Below are 23,212 nucleotides of genomic sequence, written 5' to 3'. Positions count from 1 at the left end.
GTATCTCTAATGGACGAATGACGCATACATAATACAAGATAATCGCATAGAATGAAGATCTCAGGCTAAGTGCTTCTCAACCCATTCGATAGATTTAGCTACTCATGCATAATATACAGAGAGTGAACAGATATAAAGATGCAGTTTTCATTTCTATAAATAAGTTTAGAGTACAAAATGATAATAGAAATAAAGGTAGAGAACCTAGTAGCAATTTTCTTGCTTCCCAAGACTTTTACACTGTGTTATCTCTATTTCGCCCAAAAGATGTTCTTGCTTCTGCAAGACTCGGCCCAAAAGATACAATGCAAGGTCTGCATTTGGTTAGCTAATTCCCTGAGTTCGACCCTGGATTTACCAGGAACCTAAATTAGATTTATACTTGGGTCTGGTTTAGGAAAACTTGAATGTCACTAAGAGTTGTGTGCATTCTGCTGCATATATCTAACGCCCCAACGCATTACAATTACTTAAACGCATCAAAGCATAAGCACATCACTTATACTTGGAACTTATTCTTACAATTTATTTTATACAACACTCCTAGAGCGAATCACGATAACAACGAACAAGTTTTTGGCGTCGTTGCCGGGGATTCAGAAACAAGACTAACCAGAAATTTTGTTTGTATCTGTTGTAGGAACACTTCGGTTGAAGGAGTATTACAAGCTAAGCTTGAGCTTGTGAATGTTTATAAGCAGGGAGAGCACTCCTGAACTCAGATACGACCCTGAGATTGAAAGGACCTTCTGGCGTAGGAACCGATCTAATTGTCGTCGAAGGTTGAGGCAGCAATTTCTTAGATAACAGAACAGGCAACGAGCAATGGCGAAAGAACAAGCAAATCAGCAACTAGCTCATGCTACACAGAATCCGATCCTGATGGCGAATAGCAGCACGCGTCCCATGAGGGAATACGCATCCCCTGTACTGTATGATTTCTCTCTAGGAATCATATACCCAACGCCGAATGGAACCAGGTACGAGATGAAATCTGTTATGCTCCAAATGCTCTAGTCTATTGGAAATTTTGGGGGTGGTCGTGGTGAAGATCCTCACGCCCACATGAAGTGTTTCCTGGAAACGTGTAATTCATTTGTGATTCCTAGAATCACCCCAGAGGCGATCAAGCTGTCCTTGTTTCTCTATTCTTTGCATGATGATGCAAAACAATGGGTGAGCTCACTGGAGCCTGGTGAAATCACCACCTGGGAGAAGTTGGTGGAAAAATTTATGCAAAAACACTTCCCACTTACCACCAACGCAAGGAGGCATCGAGAGATTATGAACTTTGACAAGAAGATGTTGAGACCTTAAGCACCGCATGGGAGTTTTAAGGGCTTGGTCAAGAATTGCCCGAACAATGGACTACCTCTAACTATCCAAATGGAGACATTTTATGGAGGAATGAATAGAGCATCACATATAGCCGTAGACGCAGTAGCAGTCGGTGGACTTATAGACAAATCTTACACTAAGACTAAAGAGATACTAGACCGCATTGCTAAACACAATATGGAATGGGTGGATGATACGTATGATGGAAGAGCTGACAGGAAGAAGAGATCTCAGGACGTTAATTCTATCGGTTCCAATGCAATAGCCACACTTTCTGCTCAAGTGGCTACGATGACCAGCCTTTTGCAGAATATAACGCTAGGAAATGCATCAAATCAGCTGAAGGTGAATCAGATAGAGGCGTTTGGGCAGCCCATGGTTAGCTGTGTGGGTTGTGGAGATCCTCACTCCTATGCGGATTGCCCACAGAATCCTCAGTCAGTAAATTTCATTCCAATACATATAATCCTGGATGGAGAAACCATCCAAATGTTTCTTGGACAGGACGAAATCATCAGGAACACCACCCAGGGGCGAACCAACAGCAAAGGAATGGACCGCCGCCTACATTTCAACAAACGCATTAGCCACATCAACAACCCTTTAATAGAGAAGGACAGACGTTGAGCTCAGGATCTCCACTTGATAACCTATTGAAGGAGTACATAGCCCAGAATGACGCGTTGCTGAAAAGCCAGGCGTCATCTATCAGAAACTTGGAAATTCAGGTAGGGCAGATAGTGAGCGAGTTGAAAAACAGACAGCCTGGAGTTCTACCTCGCAATACTGAAACACCTGGGAGCAATAATGGAAAGGAGCAATGTCACGCGGTGACGTTGCAAAGTGGAAGAGCTCTTGAAGAAAGAAGAATGAAGCCAAGAGAGATTAGTCCTTCAAAAGAACGCATCACATGTTCAATGGACTAGGAAGAAAGAACGCCTGAGACTACAAGCCATTCAAAACCTAGTATGTCTAACGCGGGAAAGACTGATGTGCCTCTAAACGCACCATTCCCTAGGTGTTTGATGAAGAAGAATGATGAACAACAATTCAAGCACTTTCTTGAGCTCCTAAAGCAGTTGCACATCAACATCCCACTTATAGAGGCTTTGGAGCAGATGCCAACATATGTTAAATTTTTTAAGGACATTTTAACGAAGAAAAGAAGAGTCAGTAAGATAGAAGTAATCGCGCTAACGCAGGAGTGTAATGCGTTAGTAAGCAACAGTTTACCAAAGAAGCAGAAGGACTCTGGGAGCTTCACAGTTCCTTGCTCGATAGGAGGATTGGATATGGGTCATGTGTTGTGCGATTTAGGAGCCAGCATCAATCTCATGCCACTTTCAATTTTTAAGAAATTGGGGATTGGTGAAGCACAACCTACTTCTGTTACTCTTCAATTAAGTACCCAGAAGGAAAGATTGAAGACGTTTTGGTGAAGGTTGACAACTTCATATTCCTAGCAGACTTTATTATCTTGGATTATGAAGCAGATAAGGAGGTACCAATTATCCTTGGATGCCCTTTCTTAGCTACTGGGAAAATTTTAATTGACATGAATAAAGGCGAATTGACTATGCGCGTAGATAATGAAGAGTTGAAGTTTAATGTGCTCAACGCATTAAAATTCCCAGATAGTGAAAATTGTCAACTAAACAATATTGAGTTGCCTGAAGAAGAGACTCATGTATGTGAGGTTCTCGCGTTGGAAGAGAACCTGAAAGAATCAGAGCTGCCAAGTCTGAATGAGCGGCAGACAAAACCAACATGTTCATCACTTGAAGAACTACCAGAACTCGAGTTGAAACAGTTACCTGGACACTTGAAATATGCATTCCTTGGAACCAATAACACTTTACCTGTGATCATTTCCGCAAATCTTATAGAGCCTAATGAGAAATCTCTCTTACAAATGCTGAAAAAGCACAAGTGTGTAATAGGCTAGACGCTTGCGGATATCCGTGGCATTAGTCCATCTTATTGCATGCATAAGATTAGGCTGGAAGAAGAGAAGTCTGGGTCAATCGAGCCTCAAAGAAGGCTAAACCCCATAATGCAATAAGTGGTCAAGAAAGAAATTTTAAAATAGTTGGATGCGGGAGTTATTTATCCTATATCCGACAGTAGCTGGGTAAGTCCAGTCCAATGTGTTCCCAAGAAAGGGGGAACGACCATGTTAGTCAACAGTAATAATGAACTCATACCCTCGAGGACTGTCACAGGCTGACACATCTGTATGGATTACAGAAAGCTCAATGCAGCAACTAAGAAAGACCACTTCCCCCTTCTTTTCATCGATCAAATGCTTGACAGACTTATGAGCAAAGAATTTTATTGCTTTCTCGATGGATAATCTGGTTACAACCAGATTCTAATAGACCTGGAAGATCAGGAGAAGACTATGTTTACTTGTCCCTTTGGAACATTTGCATTCAGACGCATGCCCTTTGGGCTGTGTAATGCACCTGGGACATTTCAAAGATGTATGATGGCTATCTTCTCTGACTTCCTAGAAAAGACCGTTGAAGTCTTCATGGACGATTTTTCAGACTAATTTGGAGGTCGTCCTCGCTCAATGCAAGGAAACAAACTTGGTGCTAAATTGGGAGAAATGTCACTTCATGGTGACTAAAGGAATTTTCTTAGGTCACAATGTATCTAAGGCTGGCTTGGGAGTAGATGAAGCCAAAATAGTTGTCATAGCAAAACTTCCACCACCATCAAATGTTAAAACTTTTCGAAGTTTTCTAAGGCATGTTAGCTTCTATAGACGGTTCGTTAGAGGATTCTCTCAGATTGCACGACCTCTGAGTGCATTACTAGAGGCGAACCGACCCTATGACTTTAATGAAGACTGCACTGACATGTTTGAAACCTTGAAGTATGTGTTGACGACAGCTCCAGTACTGATAGCACCGGACTGGACGCAACGCTTTATTCTCATGTGTGACGCGAGTGATGTGGCAGTAGGAACAATGTTAGGGTAGAAGAAGGGTAATTTGATACATCCCATCTTCCATGCGTCCAAAACACTAAATGACTCTCAGGAACATTACACCACTACTGAAAAAGAAATGTTGGCTATAGTGTTTAGCATTGAAAAGTTTCGATCTTACTTAGTTGGTGTGTCAGCCACCATATACACTGACCATTCAGCCATAAAATTCCTGATGAGAAAAAAAGGATGAGACCAAGGTTGATAAGATAGGTGCTGCTGCTACAGGAGTTTGATATTGATATCCAGGACAGAAAAGGAATAGAAAATCAGGTGGCTGACCACCTGTCTAGGCTAGAGAATTAAGAAATGCAAGCCCAAGAAAGTGAAATCAAAGACGTTTTTCCTGATGAAAGCCTGTTTAGAGTTGGAGGCAGGGAACCTTAGTATGCAGACATAGTCAATTATTTAACCACCAAGCAATTCCCTGGGAACTTCAACTCTCGGCAAAAGAAACGGTTAGTTCATGGCAGCAAGTTTTATTTTTGGGATGAACCGTTTCTATATAAATAAGGCCCTGACTCCATAATGCATCGATGCGTTCTGGAGGAGGAGACACTACGCATCTTAGTTGAGTATCATGACTCTCCTTACGAAGGGCATTTTGGTGGGCAAAGAACTGCAACAAAGGTCCTTCAAAGCGGATACTTTTGGCCCACCCTCTTTAAAGATGCGAGGGAGTTTGTTCGAAAATGTGAACCCTGCCAATGTACCGGGAATATTTCTTCAAGGGACGCAATGCCCTTGAACAATATTCTCGAAGTTGAGCTGTTTGATGTTTGGGGCATAGATTTTATGGGACCTTTTCCCCTGTTCTGTGGCCAACAGTACATCTTGCTTGCGGTAGATTTTGTATCTAAATGGGTAGAAGCAGTAGCTTGTGCTAGGAATGATGCGTCCACTGTATCTAAGTTTCTTACCAGGAACATCTTTACACGCTATGGAATGCCAAGAGCCCTGATAAGCGACGAAGGTACGCACTTCATTAATCGCATCATTTCCAAATTACTTGCAAAATATAATGTCATACACAAGATCGCTATTGCCTACCACCCACAAATAAACGGTCAAGTGGAAGTATCAAATCGAGAAATCAAGTCTATCCTGGAGAAAGTCGTCAATGCAACGTGGAAGGATTGGGCACAGAGGCTGGATGAAGCGCTTTGGGCCTACAAGACTGCTTACAAAACTCCTATAGGTATGTCTCCATACTCTCTTGTGTTTGGAAAAGCTTGTCACTTACCTTTAGAGTTGGAGCACAAGGCGTTTTGGGCAGTTAAGAAGCTACACATGAACTTGGATGCTGTGGGCACTCAACACAAACTTCAGCTCAAAAGCTCGAGGAATGGCGATTGAACGTGTACGAGAACAGCAAGCTATACAAAGAGAAGACAAATTGTTGGCATGACCAACACATCAGTAAGAAAGAGCTTGTTGTTGGCAAAAAAGTTCTATTGTTCAATTCACGTCTGCGTTTGTTTCCAGGGAAACTAAAATCCAGGTGGTCAGGACCCTTTATCATTAAGACAATCTTTCCATATGGAGCTATGGAAATAACACGAGAAGATGGCACCAACGCATTCAAAGTAAATGACCAAAGAGTAAAGCCTTACTTTGAAGATGGACTGGAACGCCAAAAGTCATCTCTCGCACTACGCGAAGCCAATTGAGGCCCGCGCCGAAGTATCCCTATGTTTGCATCGCCATATATTCCAGGGACACTTCCTCTATCCTTGTCTTTTTGCATTATGTATTTTACGATGCGTTTGAGTTTGATTTATTTGTTTCTGTTTTAAGATTGATTGTACCTTGTTTTTGCCTTCAAAGTTGGAAACTTGTTTGTTTTTCTTTAAAAGTTGTGTATAATCGAGTTGGGAATAACGGACGCGTTAGATGCAAGTCTAACGCATGGCCTATTTGAAGGAATGTGTCTCGAGAATACAAAATCACTCGAATGCTTAGAAACCCGAGACGTTGTTGGCTTTTTGGCCCTTAATCTCAAATTAATTAATCAATGTTTTGATGATAACAAACTCAATTTTTAATTACTGAAAATCTTAGTGTTTTAATATGTCCATAGCGTAGAGCTCGAAACAATGATTCCAACACCTCTTGAATCACTTAAATCGGAGCTAAAACGAAGACAATATGACCGAAACAAGTCTATAGAGAAAATACTGTGGTGGATGACGTGGCATAACTAGACCATGTGCATGTAGACATGTGGCAACATATTGGTTGAATGGTGGATCATTAAAAGATTAACATATGATGGACTTTTTCTTTTTGGATTGATTTAAAATAAAAAAAATTGAATTTAAAAAGAAATTTAAAAGAAAAATAAATTGAAATATTTTATGTTTGTGTCTAACGGCTAGTTTTTTACACATGGTATGTTTTTATTTTTGGATTGACTTTAAAGAGAATGAATTTAAAAAGAAAATGAATTAAAAGAAAAATGAATTTAATATTAGTTTATGTTTGTGTCTAACGGCTAGTTTTTGACACATGGTATGTTTTTTTATTTTTTGGATTAATTTTAAAAAGAAAATGAATTTCAAAAAAAAAAAAAAAGAAATTTAATATTATATTTTGTTTGTATCTAACGACTAGTTTAGTTTAAAATCTCCACATTTTCTTTTCCAAAATCCAATGGTCCAAATTAATTGTGGTTTCTAAAATTTTTTCCATCTCTATATAAATCATCTTCCTCTCCAAATTTTACATTTCATAATCCTCCAAAACTCAAAAGTTCCATTGTTGCTCTCTCTAAGTTCCCAATTTTTCTTTTCATCTTATTCTTGAGAGAATGTTATTGTATTGTGAGGATAAACTTGTTGAGTGCTTAAACTTGTAAATCCACTCTAGTGAGAGTTGTATTGTGTTCTTCAAAAATTCTAAAATTTGTAACGGTTTCATCCTAAACCGGGGAAAGGATCGGGTTTTCTCTTGAAACCATAAAAGGAGTGGTGGTGTAACGGTTGGGCTCTAATCCGTGGAAAGAGTTGGAAAGATTTTATTCAAATTCTCAAGAGGCGCTTGGGGAGTGGAGTAGGTCGAGTTTGACCGAACCACTATAAAAATTATGGTGTCTTCTTCTCTAACTCTTTTCTTTTTATTTTTGCAATTAATTTAAGCAATTTATTGTATGTTTTAGTTTGTTCTCATTTATTTGTTAAAATTTGTTAGAATTAAATTATCACATTTTTGTCATCTTATTTGTTGCATAAATTGAAATTTTCTTATTATTTATAAAAAGTGTATTAATTAGTTTAAGTGTGTTAATTTAGAAAAAAAGTTTAATTAAATCCTATTCACTCCCCCCTCCCCCCTAGGGTTGCCATATCGATTCAACAATTGGTATCAGAGCAGGTAGCTCTTCTTGAAATATTTATTTCTTGATAAACTTAATTGTTTTTGAGCTATGGCAACTTTAGGTTTTATCCCTTTTACCGATAGTCAATCTATTACAAAGCCTCTTTTCTTTGATGGTATTAATTATAGTTATTGGAAAAATAGAATGAGATTTTTCTTGCTTTCTATTGGTTATGATTTATGGGATATTGTTGAGGAAGGTTTTAAAATTCCAACAAAAGATGTTGATGGTGTTAGCACTATAAAACCTAAGGAAGAATGGTCAATAAATGAAAAGAAAGCATACTCTTTAAATGCCAAAACTGTTAATTGCTTATTTTGTGCTTTGAATGAAGTTGAGTATAATAGAGTGTTTATTTGCAAAACCGCTAAAGAGATATGGGATAAATTAGAAATTACTCATGAAGGAACTAGTCAAGTAAAAGAAACAAAGATTGACATGTTAGTTCATTAATATGAAATATTCAAAATTGATGAAAATGAAGCTATTTTCGATATGTTTATTAGATTTACTAACATTGTTAATGCTTTAGAAGGACTTGGGAAAAAGTACTCAAATCTTGAGAAGATAAAGAAGCTATTGTGGTCTTTGCCTAAATAATGGGAGCCTAAAGTCACCGCCATTCAAGAGGCAAAGGATCTCAAATCTCTCTCCATTGATGACCTCATGGACTCGTTGTTGACGCATGAGATAAAGATCAAGAAAAACATGGAGGATGAGAAGAAAAAGAAAGAAAAGAGTATAGCTTTGAAGACCATCTCTTTAGAAGTTGACTCCCAAGATGAAGATGACCTTGATGAAGATGATGTTGCCTATCTTTCACGTAAGTATAAGAACTTCATCAAGAGAAAGAAGCAATTCAAGAAGCATCTCTCCAACCAAAAAGAGTCAAAAGGTGAAAAGAGCAAAAAGGATGAGGTAATATGCTATGAATGCAAGAAGTCGGGTCATATTAGAACCAATTGTCCTTTTCTCAAATCATCCAAGAAATCCAAGAAGAAAGCAATGAAAGCTACTTGGGATGATAGTGATGAGAGCGAAAGTTGGAGTGATAATGAAGAAGTGGCCAATTTTTGCTTCATGGCTCATAGTGACAAAGAGGATGAACAAAATGATGTGGTAACTTTAGAACCTCTTTCTTATAATGAATTGTTCGAAGCTTTTGAAAATATGCAAAATGATTTATAAAAACTTAGTTCTAAGTATGTTGTGCTTAAAAAGAAATACAATGTTTTATCTAGTAAAAATAAGTCTTTACTTGAAGAAATTGCTTGCTTAAAAGAGAATGAGCATGATGCTATGCATATTGATGAAATGAATATCTCTTGTGACAAGCATGCTTTTGATTGTGATGAGAAAAATGCCTTGCTTGACAAGTTAAATTTCTTGAGCATGATAGTTGTGAAAAAGATAATTTGATTAAATTACTCAAAGAAAAGGAATTTAGTGCTTTGTAAGAACTTGATAAGGCTAAAGAATCTATTAAAAAATTGACAATAAGTGCTCAAAGATTAGACAAGATAATTGAAGTAGGTAAGCCTTTTGGTGATAAAAGAGGTTTAGGCTATATTGATGAATGTTCTACTCCTTCAAGTTCTAAAATTATCTTTGTTAAAGCATCTCATAATATGCCTAAGGTTGTGTCTAAGCATGTTAAATCTAACTTTGTGCCTATATGTCATTATTGTGGTGTTGAAGGCCATATTAGACCTAAGTGTTTTAAATTGAAATATGCTCATACTACTTCTCCAAGAAGAAATTTTTCTCAAAGGGCAAAGTTTCACAATGCTCCAAGGAATAATTTCTCCAAGAAAAGTAGAGTGCATAAATTTGTTGTAAGAGATAAATCTTTGCATAATGTTGTTTGTTTCTCATGTGGCAAGTTTGGACATACAACTTATTCTTATTACTTGTCTAAATCCAATGACTTAAATGTCTATGCAAAAATGAAATGGATTCCCCAGTTTGTCAATGCTAACCATCTAGGACCCAAACAAGTGTGGGTACCAAAGAATCAAACTTGAACATTTGTGTTTGTAGATTTGTTTGAAAGCCTCTAAGAAAAACAAGTGGTACTTGGATAGTGGTTGCTCGAGGGACATGACGGGAGACCCATCCAAGTTTGTCTTTCTCTCCAAAAAGGATGGAGGTCTTGTAACCTTTGGTGACAACAAGAAAGGTAAAATAATTGGTAAAGGTAGTATAGGTAATGAATCTTCTATTTTAATTGAAAATGTACTTTTGGTTGATAGTTTGGAGCATGATTTACTTAGTATTAGTCAATTGTGTGATAAAGGCTTTAGAGTTGTGTTTGATAAAAAGAATTGCATCATTCAAAATGCTAGTGATAGAAAAGTTATATTTGTTGGAAATAAAGATGAATGTTTATACTATTGATTTGAATGATTGTCCTATTAATGATAAATGTTTATCGACTTTGCATAATGATTCTTGATTATGGCATAGAAGACTAGGACATGCTAGCATGCACTTGATTTCAAATATTTCCAAGAATTTTTTGGTTAGAGGTCTTCCCAAATTTAAATTTGAAAAAGACAAAGTTTGTGATGCTTGTCAAATGGGTAAGCAAACTAAATCCTCTTTCAAATCTAAAAATGTAATCTCTACAACTAGACCCCTTCAACTATTACACATGGACTTATTTGGCCCTTCTAGAATTGCTAGTTTTGGAGGGAACTATTATGCCTTTGTGATAGTTGATGATTTTTCATGATTTACTTGGGTTTTGATGCTAAAACATAAGGATGATGCTTTGAAAAGCTTTTCTAGTTTTGCAAAAAGAGTTCAAAATGAAAAAGATTTTTTGATTTCTAAAATTAGGAGTGATCATGGAGGAGAATTTGATAGCAATGCATTTGAATCTTTTTGTGAAGAAAATGGGTTTTCTCATAATTTCTCCGCTCCAAGAACTCTTCAACAAAACGGTGTATTGAAAGGAAAAATCGTACTTTGCAAAAATTTGCTAGATCAATGTTGCATGAGTATGGTTTACCTACATACTTTTGGGCGGAAGCTGTTAACACCGCTTGTTATGTTTTAAATAGAGTTTTAATTAGACCTTCTTTGGATAAAACTCCTTATGAACTTTGGCATAACAAAATTCCAAATATTGGGTATTTCAAAGTTTTTGGTTGCAAATGTTTTATTTTGAATAACAAAGAAAAACTTGGAAAATTTGATTCTAAGATGGATGTCGGTATTTTCCTTGGTTATTCCTCTACTAGTAAAGCTTATAGAGTTTTCAATAAAAGAACTTCAGTAATTGAGAAATCTATGCATGTAGTATTTGATGAATCTTGCAATGTTATTTCTGATGAGCCTATTTATAGTGATGTTTTAGAAGGAAATTTTGGAGATTTACTTGTTAGTGACAAAGGCAAGGAAATTGTTTCAAGTAAGCAAGAGGTAAGTTTAATAAAAAAAAGAACGAAATTGATTCTTCATCCATGCCTAAAGAGTGGAGGTATGCTCTTTCCCATCCCAAAGAATTAATTCTTGGTGATCCCGAACAAGGTGTGAAAACTCGTTCCTCTCTTAATATGTTTAATAATCTTGCTTTTGTTTCTTAAATTGAACCAAAAAGTTTTAAAGATGCCGAAAATGATGAATTTTGGAATTTAGCTATGCAAGAAGAATTAAATCAATTTGAAAGGAATAAAGTTTGGGAGTTAGTTCCTAGGCCCTCTCATGCTTCTATATTTGAAACTAAATGGGTCTTTAGAAATAAAATGGATGAAAATGGAAATATCATTAGAAATAAAGCTAGACTTGTAGCTCAAGATTATTGTCAAGAGGAAGGAATAGATTATGAAGAAACTTTTGCACCCATTGCTAGATTAGAAGCTATTAGAATGTTGCTTGCTTTTGCTTCTTATAAGAATTTCATTTTATATCAAATTGTGAAAAGTACTTTTTTAAATCGTTATATCATGGAGGAAGTTTATGTAGAACAACCTCCGGGGTTTGAAAGTTTTGATTTTCCTAATCATGTCTATAAGTTGAAAAAGGCTCTTTATGGCTTAAAACAAGCTCCAAGAGTTGGTATGATAGACTTAGTAATTTCTTGCTTGAGAATGGATTTAAAATGGATAAAATTGATACTACTCTTTTTATTAAGACTAAAGAAAATGATATGCTTTTAGTACAAATATATGTGGATGATATTATTTTTGGTTCTACTAATCCATCTTTGTGTGAAAAATTTTCTAAGTGTATGCATAGTGAATTTGAGATGAGTATGATGGGAGAACTTAGCTTCTTCCTTGGACTCCAAATCAAACAACTCAAGGATGGTATTTTCATAAGTAAAAAAAAAATACACAAGGGATTTGCTCAAAAGGTTCAAATTCAATGAAGGTAAAATTGCAAAAACTCCTATGAGCACATCCACTAAGCTTGACTAGGATGAAAAAGGTAAGTGTGCAGATATAAAAACTTATAGAGGTATGATTGGATCTTTACTTTATTTAACTGCTAGTAGACCCGATATTATGTTTAGTGTATGTCTTTGTGCTAGATTTCAATCTTATCCTAAGGAATCACATTTATATGCCGTTAAAAGAATTTTTAATATTTACTTGGTACTATTGATTTAGGCTTATGGTATCCTAGAAATATTGAATTTACTTTGATAGGATATTCCGATGCGGATTTTGCAGGTAGTTTACTTGACCGTAAGAGTATTAGTGGGATTTGTCAATTTCTTGGTAGTACCTTAGTTTCTTGGTTTAGTAAAAAGTAAAATTCGTTTGCCTTATCCACTACCGAAGCGGAATATATTGCAGTTGCTAGTTGTTGTGCTCAAATTCTTTGGATGAAACAAATTCTTTGTGATTTTGGATTAAAGTTTGATAATGTGCCTATATTTTGTGATAATACTAGTGCTATTAATTTGACTAAAAATCCTATACATCATTCTAGGACTAGGCATATTGATATTAGGCATCACTTTATTAGAGAGCATGTGCAAAATGATAATATTACTCTTGAATTTGTAGGCTCTAATAATCAATTAGCGGATATTTTTACCAAGCCTTTGAATGAAGAAAACTTTTGCAAAAATAGGCTTGAGCTCGGTATTATTCGTTGTGATGCCTCTTGATTTTATAATTTTACTTGTTAAATCTTTTAGAAGGCATTTTGATAGGGGGAGATATGGAAAGCATGTGTTAATATTCTTAGGGGAAGTTGTGCTAAATTTATGTTCATGTTTTTAAGGGAAACATTTATGTACTTCTAAATTTTTCTTAATTATTCTTTTTTATGATTCCAAAAGGGAGAAGTTTAAGAAAAATATGCTATAAATTTGTTATGATTTTGATTGTATTAATTAGAGGGAATTTATTTTTTTGAGTGAATTTCAAGAATGATCTTTATGGTGATATGTTGAATTTTATTATGTGCTACATATGGTTCACATGTATTTCAAGCTATTTTTTCTTGAATGGTTTGTCATCATAAAAAAGGGGGAGATTGTTGGCTTTTTGACCCTTAATCTCAAATTAATTAATTTTAATTAATTAATTAATCAATATTTTGATGATAACAAACTCAATTTTTAATTACTAAAAATCTTAGTGTTTTAATATATCCATAGCGTAGAGCTCGGAACAACGATTCCAATACCTCTTGAATCACTCAAATCGGAGCTAAAACGAAAACGATATGACCAAAACAAATCTATATAGAAAATACCGTGGTGGATGACGTGGCATAATTAGACCATTTGCATGTAGACATGTGGCAGCATATTGGTTGAATGGTGGATCATTAAGAGATTAACATATGATGGACTTTTGATTTTTGGATTGATTTAAAATAAAAAATTGAAATTAAAAAGAAATTTAAAAGGAAAATAAATTTAATATTATTTTATGTTTGTGTCTAACGGCTAGTTTTTTACACATGGTATGTTTTTTATTTTTGGATTGACTTTAAAGAGAATGAATTTAAAAAGAAAATGAATTAAAAGGAAAATGAATTTAATATTATTTTATGTTTGTGTCTAACGGCTAGTTTTTGACACATGGTATGTTTTTTTATTTTTTGGATTAATTTTAAAAAGAAAATGAATTTCAAAAGAAAAGAAATTTAATATTATATTTTGTTTGTATCTAACGACTAGTTTAGTTTAAAATCTCCACCATTGACTTTTCTTTTCCAAAATCCAATGGTCCAAATTAATTGTGGTTTCTAAAAATTTTTCATCTCTATATAAACCATCTTCCTTTCCAAATTTTAAACAAACAAATATTACATTTCATAATCCTCCAAAACTCAAAAGTTCCATTGTTTCTCTCTCTAAGTTCCCAATTTTTCTTTTCATCTTATTCTTGAGAGAGTGTTATTGTATTGTGAGGATAAACTTGTTGAGTGCTTAAACTTATAAATCCACTCTAGTGAGAGTTGTATTGTATTTTTCAAAAATTCCAAAATTTGTAACAGTTTGATCCTAAACCATGGAAAGGATCGGGTTTGCTCTTGAAACCGTAAAAGGAGTGGTGGTATAACGGTTGGGCTCTAATCCGTGGAAAGAGTCGGAAAGATTTTATTCAAATTCCCAAGAGGCGTTTGGGAGTGGAGTAGGTCGAGTTTGATCGAACCACTATAAAAATTACGGTGTCTTCTTCTCTAACTCTTTCCTTTTTATTTTTGTAATTAATTTAAGCAATTTATTGTATGTTTTAGTTTGTTCTTATTTATTTGCTAAAATTTGATATAATTAAATTATCACATTTTTTGTCATCTTATTTGTTGCATAAATTGAATTTTTCTTATTATTTATAAAAAGTGTATTAATTAGTTTAATTGGGTTAATTTAGAAAAAAAAGTTTAATTAAACCCTATTCACCCCTACTCTAGGGTTGCCATATCGATCCAACAGACGTCCCTTCAGCTTTACATTTATTACAGACGCCTGACGTCAGCCACTAATTCTCTCTCAGCCTATAAAAAGAACCAACGATTCGAAGTGCCTTCTTCTTCTTCATTTCACTCTCGAGTTCTCTGAAACAAAAAAGAACACCTAGCCTCTCTGTCTCCCTTGCTTCCGATTTGCTCAAGCTTCTCCAGCCACAATGTCGTCCGCCTCAGACAGCCAAAACCAGACCGTGAGCTTCGGGAATGACTCACCGGTAAGTTCCTATTCCTCGCCCTCTATTTCAATTTCACCTCCCCCGAGCCCTAGAAAAACCACCAAAACCCCTGCCCAAACCAAACCCACGCACAACGGAGCCACCTCTTCTTCCCAGCGGCAGTCTATGTCGAAACCTTCCACAACATCCACAAAGCTCCCTTCCAAAACCTCCAAAGCCATCGTTACCCCTCTGGCCAAGACCCCTCAACCTAAACCTAAGACCCCTCAACCAAAACCCAAAACTACCCCTAAGCCAAGGGCCAAAACACCTGCAAAACCGAGGACGCGTCCGTCATCTACGGCCGCCTCTAAACCCTACACCAAGCCTGCCCCACCACCAGTCATTCCTAACATCACTATGGTGGGTGCAACGCATGACCCACTCCCAGCCTACCTCCACAACGCACCATCACCAACCGTGCGTCCACCACCTCCACTTTCGATCTAGCCCTTAGCCACCATTTATCCAGTTGAATTAGACGTGTCGAGCCAACAACCTCATTCACCCATCGTCATATCCTCCCCTTGGACGCCTCATACCCCAGTGGGCACCCCTCCATTTACTCCACCCATATCTCCCCTGACAGTCCTGTGTTAGAGTGTAATCTTGAAGAGTTGGCAGAATTGGCTCGACTGGACGAGCAGGAAGTTTTTGGTGCGATTTTGGCGTCTCTCAATCAAAGCCAAGAGGAAGAGCAGGTGATGCGTTCAGACCCACCTAATGCATCACTTAAAGTAGACGAATCGGAGCGATATGCTATGATGCTTGAAGAGGAACTAGAAGAAGAATTAAGAGAAGAAAGGGAAGAAGAAGAAGATAGAAAAGAAGGAAGAATTGGCCCTGACACATCTCAATCACGCCCATCCGACGCAAATGAAGGGCCCTTAAAATCAAAAAGAGTGACAAGGAAAAGAAGGTTAATATTGGAGGAAGAAGAAGATGAGTAATCTGCATCCGGCCCTGAGGATGCAACGCATGGAATTAGCTCAAGGCACGACGCACTAGAGTAGGAATTGAAAGACTATCAGCCTGCAAGGCAAGGGAAAAGGAAGACGGCTCTCCAAAGGGAATTGGAGAATGAACTTAGAGAACTGGCAAGGGAAGCCAAAGAGCATGCGGCAGGAAAACGCAAGGTAACCGATGCGTTACCTAAGAAGACCTCGGGAAGAAAGCGTCAATTTAGTGACATACTCGTAGAAAAGGGCTTCTTTCCTGAGCGCCACCCTTTGCCAATATATATAATAGAAACAATAAACGCATTGGGGTGGAATCAAAACTGCATTGGGTACACACATATTTGGCCCAACCTCGTCCGCATGTTCTACAACAGTGAGTTTGATATGGAAAAGAACACAGCTTTCGTTGATGGGGTGTTAGTGCGTTTCTCAACTGACAAAATCAATGAATTGTTCAACATTGACAGTAATCCGAACGTGGAAAGAAATCGCATCTTGGAGCAGCCAACGCCATGCCAATTAGAAGATGCATTAAGGACGGTAGCCAAATTGGAAGCAAATGGCAAACATCGAGAAACAGGGCAAAAATGTTAGCTTCCAGGAATTTAACTCCAGACGCGAATTTATGGTATTACTTGATCGAACGGAGCATCATGCCTATAACGCATGATGAAACATTATCAAAGGAACACGTCCTGGCTACCTATTGTGTCATACAGTGCATCCTTTTGGATGTTGGAAGAATTATAAGGGATCAGATCAAGACAATCAAGATTAAGCCATGAGGGTAACTCTACTTTCCATGGCTGATCTGGGCACTATGCGAACGCGGGGACATCCCTCTAGGGGATGATCGTGAAGATAACGATGGCTTGATAAATATAAAGTTAGTAAGGTGTCTACTTCGCAGTTCGCTGCACCAACCTGCCTTACCTACCAAGGAAGTGGCAACCAAGCCTCGATCATCAAAACGTGCCCCCAAAAGAAGACGCGTCCAGGTTGTTGAACACAGCGATGAAGCTTCATAACACGAAGAACATGAAGCTGAACTTGAACTTCCGAATGAAGAAATGCAACCAACCCTCAATCTTACTCTCCATGACTCACCATTGGCCCTGCCAGAAGGGAGTCCTGATCAAACGCATATTCCCTTCCTTCGCCCCCACAAAGTCCAATTCCCAATTTTGTGCCTCCTTCAATAATCTTTGAACCAACTGGGCTAGGGTCAAGCAATGTAGCAAATTTTAAAGACCCAGTTGGAAGAAATGAAGAACCAACACCACCTCAACGTAGCGCAGATTTAAAAGAGTTGAAAACTTTTATCAGTGATCAACTCAAACCACTGGTCGTGTCTATCAAAGGTCTTTAGCAACAGAATCGGGTTCTAAGAGATTATCTAAGGCAGCAAACAAGACGGATGCAAGACTAATTTGTTTACACAACGCAAGACATCAATCATGTCTTGGTTGGAATGTTTTCTCTACCTCCACTGCCTGTCCATCTTAGAAACCCTTTGCACTTTATGGATGAAGACCCTGAGGAAGAATGCAAAGATGATGAGCTAGCACAATAGAGTTTTAGGGTGTTCGGTTATTTTTGTATTTTGATTTAATTGTTCTTTTGTATCTACTTGACTTGTTTGTTTACTTCATGTGAATTTATGAAAATGAATGAGAAATTCCTATCATTTTGTTCCTTGCATTTGACCTTGGCATACTTGATTTTTTTTCTTTAGATATTTTCTAAGTCTTGTGCTTTGCCTGACCTCAATGATATTAACTATATGAAATCTATAAGTATAGAGTAGGCGTTAGGAAAATCAACAAGGCCTAAACTTCTCTAAAAAGGTTATGTTTACCTTCTAATGCGTGCAAGCTTTAAGTCTTAAACTCCTTTCAGACTCTCAAAACCTTTTTGAAATTTTGTTTCTCTTTTAGCAATGAGGATTTAGCTCATCTCCAAATTTGGGGAAGAGAGAAATCCGAGTTAAGACGCATCAAACGAGTACATCATAAAGAAAAGGGAACAAAATAAAAAAAATGTTAAACGCAAGTCCTCTGTCATTACTTCAAAAAAAAAACTCAAAATGGCATGAGTTAAGTTAGAACGGGCACTTAGCCGTAGTTGGATGCTTGCATAACACCCGTGGGGACAAGTCAAAACGAAGTTAAGTCTCCTAGACCAACGCATCCCATAGAACTCCTCTATCTAGTCTGAAGAAATTATATTTTGAAACGCATGAATATTAGATATGAGTTTAGTTGTGAAGGGTTGTCACCCGTAGTTGGATGTTCGCATGACACCCATAAGGGCAAGCCAAAACAAAAGTGGGATACCTGGAACAACGATGAGTAAGTGAATTCATTTTTTTTATCCGGCATTTATTTTAAAAAAAAGAGCATCTAACGCATTGCTGGTTTAGAAAAAAACGGGATTGTTTTGATAAATGAAAGAAGTTGTGATAAAAGGCCTGCTGCACCTGAAACTAAACATTACTCCTTTTAAGAAAAGAGTCAATCTGAGTTATATTTTCCAAACTCTTATCTCAAGCTTATGACTAAATATGATGAGAGGCGAACTCTGCACACTTAAGACAAAGGAGATAACGGAGAATTATTTTGGAATGCTTGAGGACAAGCATTGTTCAAATTTGGGGGTGGTGATAACTTGTAGAAATACAAGTTATTTTTGCTCTTAAGTTGGAACAACTAAGGTTTTTAATGATAAATTATCCTCATTTTTAGAAGAAACGCATGGATTTATTCAAACATTAGTAAACTCATGCAAAAGAAGTTTTATTACTAACGCACTATATTGCAGGATTTCAACACAAGGATTAACGCTAACACATTAGACAAGTGCCACGGGGAAAGCTCTAACACATGAGCCATGCGTTGGAGGGAGTTCAACACAGAGAAGATTCATTGATCCAGGCTAATTGTGTCACATCACCACTTGCAAGCATGGGCACCTACAGCAGGCGGCATCTGAAAAGCTTCCAAGCAGCAGGTGACATTTGAAAAGCTTCTAAGAGTCAGGCGGCTAACCAGGGCATGGACTTTAATGCTGACCAGGGCATGGACTTTAATGCTACCCATTCACTAAGTGGACATGACCAACGCCTTTAAATAGATGAAGTCCCTCAAGAATCAAGAAGTTCGGAAATTATCAAGATCCCTACTCTCTGTATAGCGTAGTTGTAATTTTAGTCTTTTAGAAGTTGTGCTATGGTGCCAAGACGATCAGACGGATTGAGAACCACCACCACTGTCGGTCAGGGAGTGGAGGAAGCCAATCTTGAGAAAGACACTTTGTCCAATTCCTATACAAGTGATTGTACACAACGAGATTGAGCCAAAGAATTACAAGAGATCATATTCTTTGGCTTGACTCAGTTTCCTTCTTCTCATTTATCGCTTTCATTCCATTTGATTAAATATATTGCTTTTGTAAAAGACTCTCTGTTTCTTTATGAAATTCATATATTTGATCCATCACACTTTGCCCTTGTTTGTCTCTTGTTTATGTTGAAAGCATTAATACTTTATGAAAACTTCATTTCAATGCTTAAGCCAACTTGACAAATTGGTAAAAAGCGTCTTTAACTTAAATTGTTCGAAAGAATAACTAAGTTGCATCAAATAGGATGCCTAGTACAACTAAAGATAGACTTACTGGTGTTTATTGCATTCTGTGTTAGACGCATGCATCCTAGAGATAGGTTTTGTATGTTATTCGCATTGAGAAATGTTGAATGAAGTCTAACGCATAAACAAAAGATAAGAAAATCACTTCATCTCATCCATATCACACCCTGGTTTGTGTATATTCATCTTAGACCGACACATCCACTTACATTAAACTCCATTCTCACATGATCCAACATTAACTACTCAACTCTTTTACATCTCTTGCACAGGCACAACAATTTAGTGTAAATAACACATTTCTCACATTTATTTAGGAAAACCCCTACAGAGATACAACGCAAGGTCTGCGTTTGGTTCACTGAATCCCTGAGTTTGACCCTAGATTTACCAGGAACCTAAATTAGATTTATACTTGGGTCTGGTTTAGGAATACTTGAACGTCATTAGGAGTTGTGTGCATTCTGCTGCATATATCTAATGCCTCAACACGTTACAATTACTTAAACGCATCACTTATACTTGGAACTTATTCTTCCAATTTATTTTATACAAAACACTCCTAGAGTGAATCACGATAGCAACGAACAGTAAGTCTCAATTATCAACCACGTTATATAAAGAGACTAATCATCTCGTGGTCTGGTTCTATACAAACTCTTTATATAGGATACCCTACTCGCATGTCTCCATGTGAATGGTTAGGATCATACCATTTGTAGCATTTCACAACACTTGTAACATCTACAAAGCGGGCCGTATCCGTAGTGTCACCAGGATAAGGTATCCCTCCTTTATCCATCTACTACAAACCATTTAGGTTATTACTTAAGGCATGATTCACTTGTATGTCTCACATACATGCTTAAGTTACATGAAATAACCACGGATCTTAGTTTATTGGATAAAATAACATTTATTTTATTAATAACAATGTGTGTACAAAATGTTTACAAACTGAGACCATCGAGAGAATTAGGACATCAATCCCAACAATCTCCCCTTGTTCTAATGCCTTGGGAGACTAATGCTCAATACATAAAAACAGTACAATATACAATAAACTAGGGCATACTCTATACCCCAGTGTCATTTCCCACTTGCCCTAGACAAGGTGTCGTATGTCCCGTAGACCCATACTCTCCAGATGACCCTCGAACACTTTAGCCGTGAGAGTCTTTGTAAACGGATCAACAACGTTGTGCTCCGATGGGATCTTCGTGACTATCACATTACCGTGATGCACATCCTCCCTGATCAAATGATACTTCTGTTCAATATGCTTGCCTCTTCAGTGACTTCGAGTTTCCTTAGAATTTGCTACAGCCCCGCTGTTATCACAATAGGGTGTGATCGACAAAGACATATTTAGATCAACTTTCAAATCTGTAAGGAACTTCCTAAGCCAAACAACCTCTTCAGCAACTTCACAAGTAGCTACATATTTGACTTCCATTGTGGAGTCCACGATGCATCCTTGCTTGATGCTTCGTCAAACTACAACCCCTCCATTCAGAGTGAACATTGACCCTAATGTCGATTTTCGAGAATCTCTATCAGTCTGAAAGTTAAAGTCTGGGTATCCTATAAGGATCAAATCCTTATCTCCATACACGAGCATCTAGTCTCTCGGTCTCTGAATATACTTAACAATCGTTTTGACCGTCGTCCAGTGATCTAATCCTAGATTGGACATATATCGACTGACAATCCCTACTTTATAGTAAAGGTAAGGTTTAGTACATAACATTGCATACATGAGACTACCAACAGTCGATGCATAGGGAATCCGTATCATTTCCTCAACCTCTTGAGGTGTCTTAGGAAATTGCTCCTTAGACAAAATAATTTCATGCCTGAAGGGTAATAAACCCCTCTTAGAATTTTGCATCGAGTACCTGATCAACATCTTGTCAATGTACGATGTCTGAGACAAGGCCAACCTCTTGTTCTTACGATCTCGAATGATCTGGATCCCTAGAACATACTGCATCTCTCCCAAATTTTTCATTTGGAATTGGACGGCTAGCCATTTCTTAATGTCAGTCAAAAAACCAACATCATTCCCAATGAGTAGGATATCATCCACATATAGCACCAGGAAAGTTACTGAGTTGTTGATGACTTTCTTGTAAACACAAGGCTCATCAACATTTTAATCAAAGCCAAATGATTTTATCTCACTATAAAATCTAATGTTCCACGATCTAGATGCTTGTTTCAACCCATAAATGGACATATTAAGCTTGCAAACTCTTTGCTCTTTATTTGGAACAATGAACCCCTCTAGTTTAGTCATGTAGATGGTCTACTCAAGATGGCCATTCAGAAAGGTAGTCTTGACGTCCATTTTCCATAAATGTGGCTATGGACAGGAGAATCCTATTAGACTTCAACATGACAACAAGTGAGAAAGTTTTGTCATAGTCCACTCCCTCAACCTGGGTATAACCCTTTGCCACGAGTCTAGCCTTAAAGGTCTACACCTTTCCATTTACACCTCGTTTTCTCTTATAGATCCACTTACACCCTATAGGTTTTACCCCATCAGACTGATCCACAAGTTCCCAGATTACATAGATTCCATTTCTTGATTCATAGCTTTAATCCACTCATATTTGTCAACATCCTCCATTACTTGCTTATAAGACAATGGATCCTCAACTCCATCATCAGACATGATGTTTTGGGCTTCAGTCAATCCCATGTAGTGTTCTGGGGTTCACAACCCTCCCACTATGTCGAGGCAATCTCAACTCTTGAGATGGTTGACTAGATGATCTGACATGAACAACTTTTGTTGATCTATCAGTCTGTTCAACAACTCTTATTGAACTCTCAGTAGTCTCACTAGAAATCTCATTTCAATCAAGCTTACTTCATGGTTTATGATCCCTGATGTGGTCTTCTTCCAAGAAGATAGCATTTGTCGACACAAACACCTTATTCTCACTTGGATCATAGAAGTATCCACCCCTCGTTTCTTTGGGGTAGCCTACAAAGAGGCAAACTTTCGAATGTGGTTCCAACTTTTTAGGGTTAGCCACAAGCACGTGGGCTGGACATCCCCAAATTTTGAAGTGGCGTAAACTACCTTTATGGCTTCTCCATAGCTTAAAAGGTGTTTTAGAAATACTCTTTGAGGGAACATTGTTCAAAATGTAACATGCAGTCTCCATTGTAAATCCCCAAAACGAGTCTGGAAGATGAGCATAACTCATCATAGACTGAACCATATCTAACAGGGTTCTGTTTCTCCTTTCTGATACACCATTTTGTTGAGGTGTACCTGGGGCTAAGAGTTGGGACGTGATTCCATGTTCTATCATATAGTTTTGGAATTCTAAGTCCATATACTCTCTACCATGGTTAGATCGTAATGTTTTTATCTTCATACCTAACAAGTTTTCAATTTCAGCCTTATACTCCTTGAACTTATCAAGGGCGTCAGACTTATATTGCATTAGGTATAGATACCCATATGTTGAATAATCATCTATGAAAGAGATGAAATATTCATACCCACCTTGAGCTCTAACACTTATCGGACCACAGAGGTCTGAATGTATAAGCTCCAAGGTTTCCATGGCTCTATAACCTTTACCAGTAAAAGGCCGTTTGGTCATCTTGGCTTCAAGGCATGAATCACATAGCCGCAAAGAGTTTTCTTCTAAACCATTTAGAAGTACATATTTCACCAACTTCTCAATCCTATTGAGGTTGATATGACCTAAACTTAGATG

The 23,212-nt window shown here is 37.3% G+C and overlaps 1 protein-coding gene across 1 annotated transcript; it reads left to right on the top strand.

The window, feature by feature from the left end:
• Nucleotides 1-2,306: 2,306 nt before the first annotated feature.
• LOC150032494 (uncharacterized) lies at nt 2,307-3,283 on the top strand. The gene is made up of 2 exons (XM_090306928.1): nt 2,307-2,742; nt 2,832-3,283. The coding sequence occupies exons 1-2, from the start codon at nt 2,307-2,309 to the stop codon at nt 3,281-3,283; spliced, it is 888 nt and encodes a 295-aa protein (XP_090163054.1).
• The last annotated feature ends 19,929 nt before the right edge of the window (nt 3,284-23,212 follow it).

Source organism: Benincasa hispida, chromosome 11 (genome assembly GCF_027475165.1).
Source record: "Benincasa hispida cultivar pf3 chromosome 11, pf3_genome.v1.1, whole genome shotgun sequence".
Taxonomy (NCBI): domain Eukaryota; kingdom Viridiplantae; phylum Streptophyta; class Magnoliopsida; order Cucurbitales; family Cucurbitaceae; genus Benincasa; species Benincasa hispida.
This window is presented reverse-complemented; position numbering and strand designations above follow the sequence as displayed.

Bases quoted from the DNA above. Each gene is read 5' to 3' on its own strand.
- LOC150032494 (XM_090306928.1), top strand. From the start codon at position 2,307: ATGTCTAACGCGGGAAAGACTGATGTGCCTCTAAACGCACCATTCCCT. The intron at 2,743-2,831 runs GTACCCAGAAGG...ATTATGAAGCAG, and splicing joins TTCTGTTACTCTTCAATTAA to ATAAGGAGGTACCAATTATC.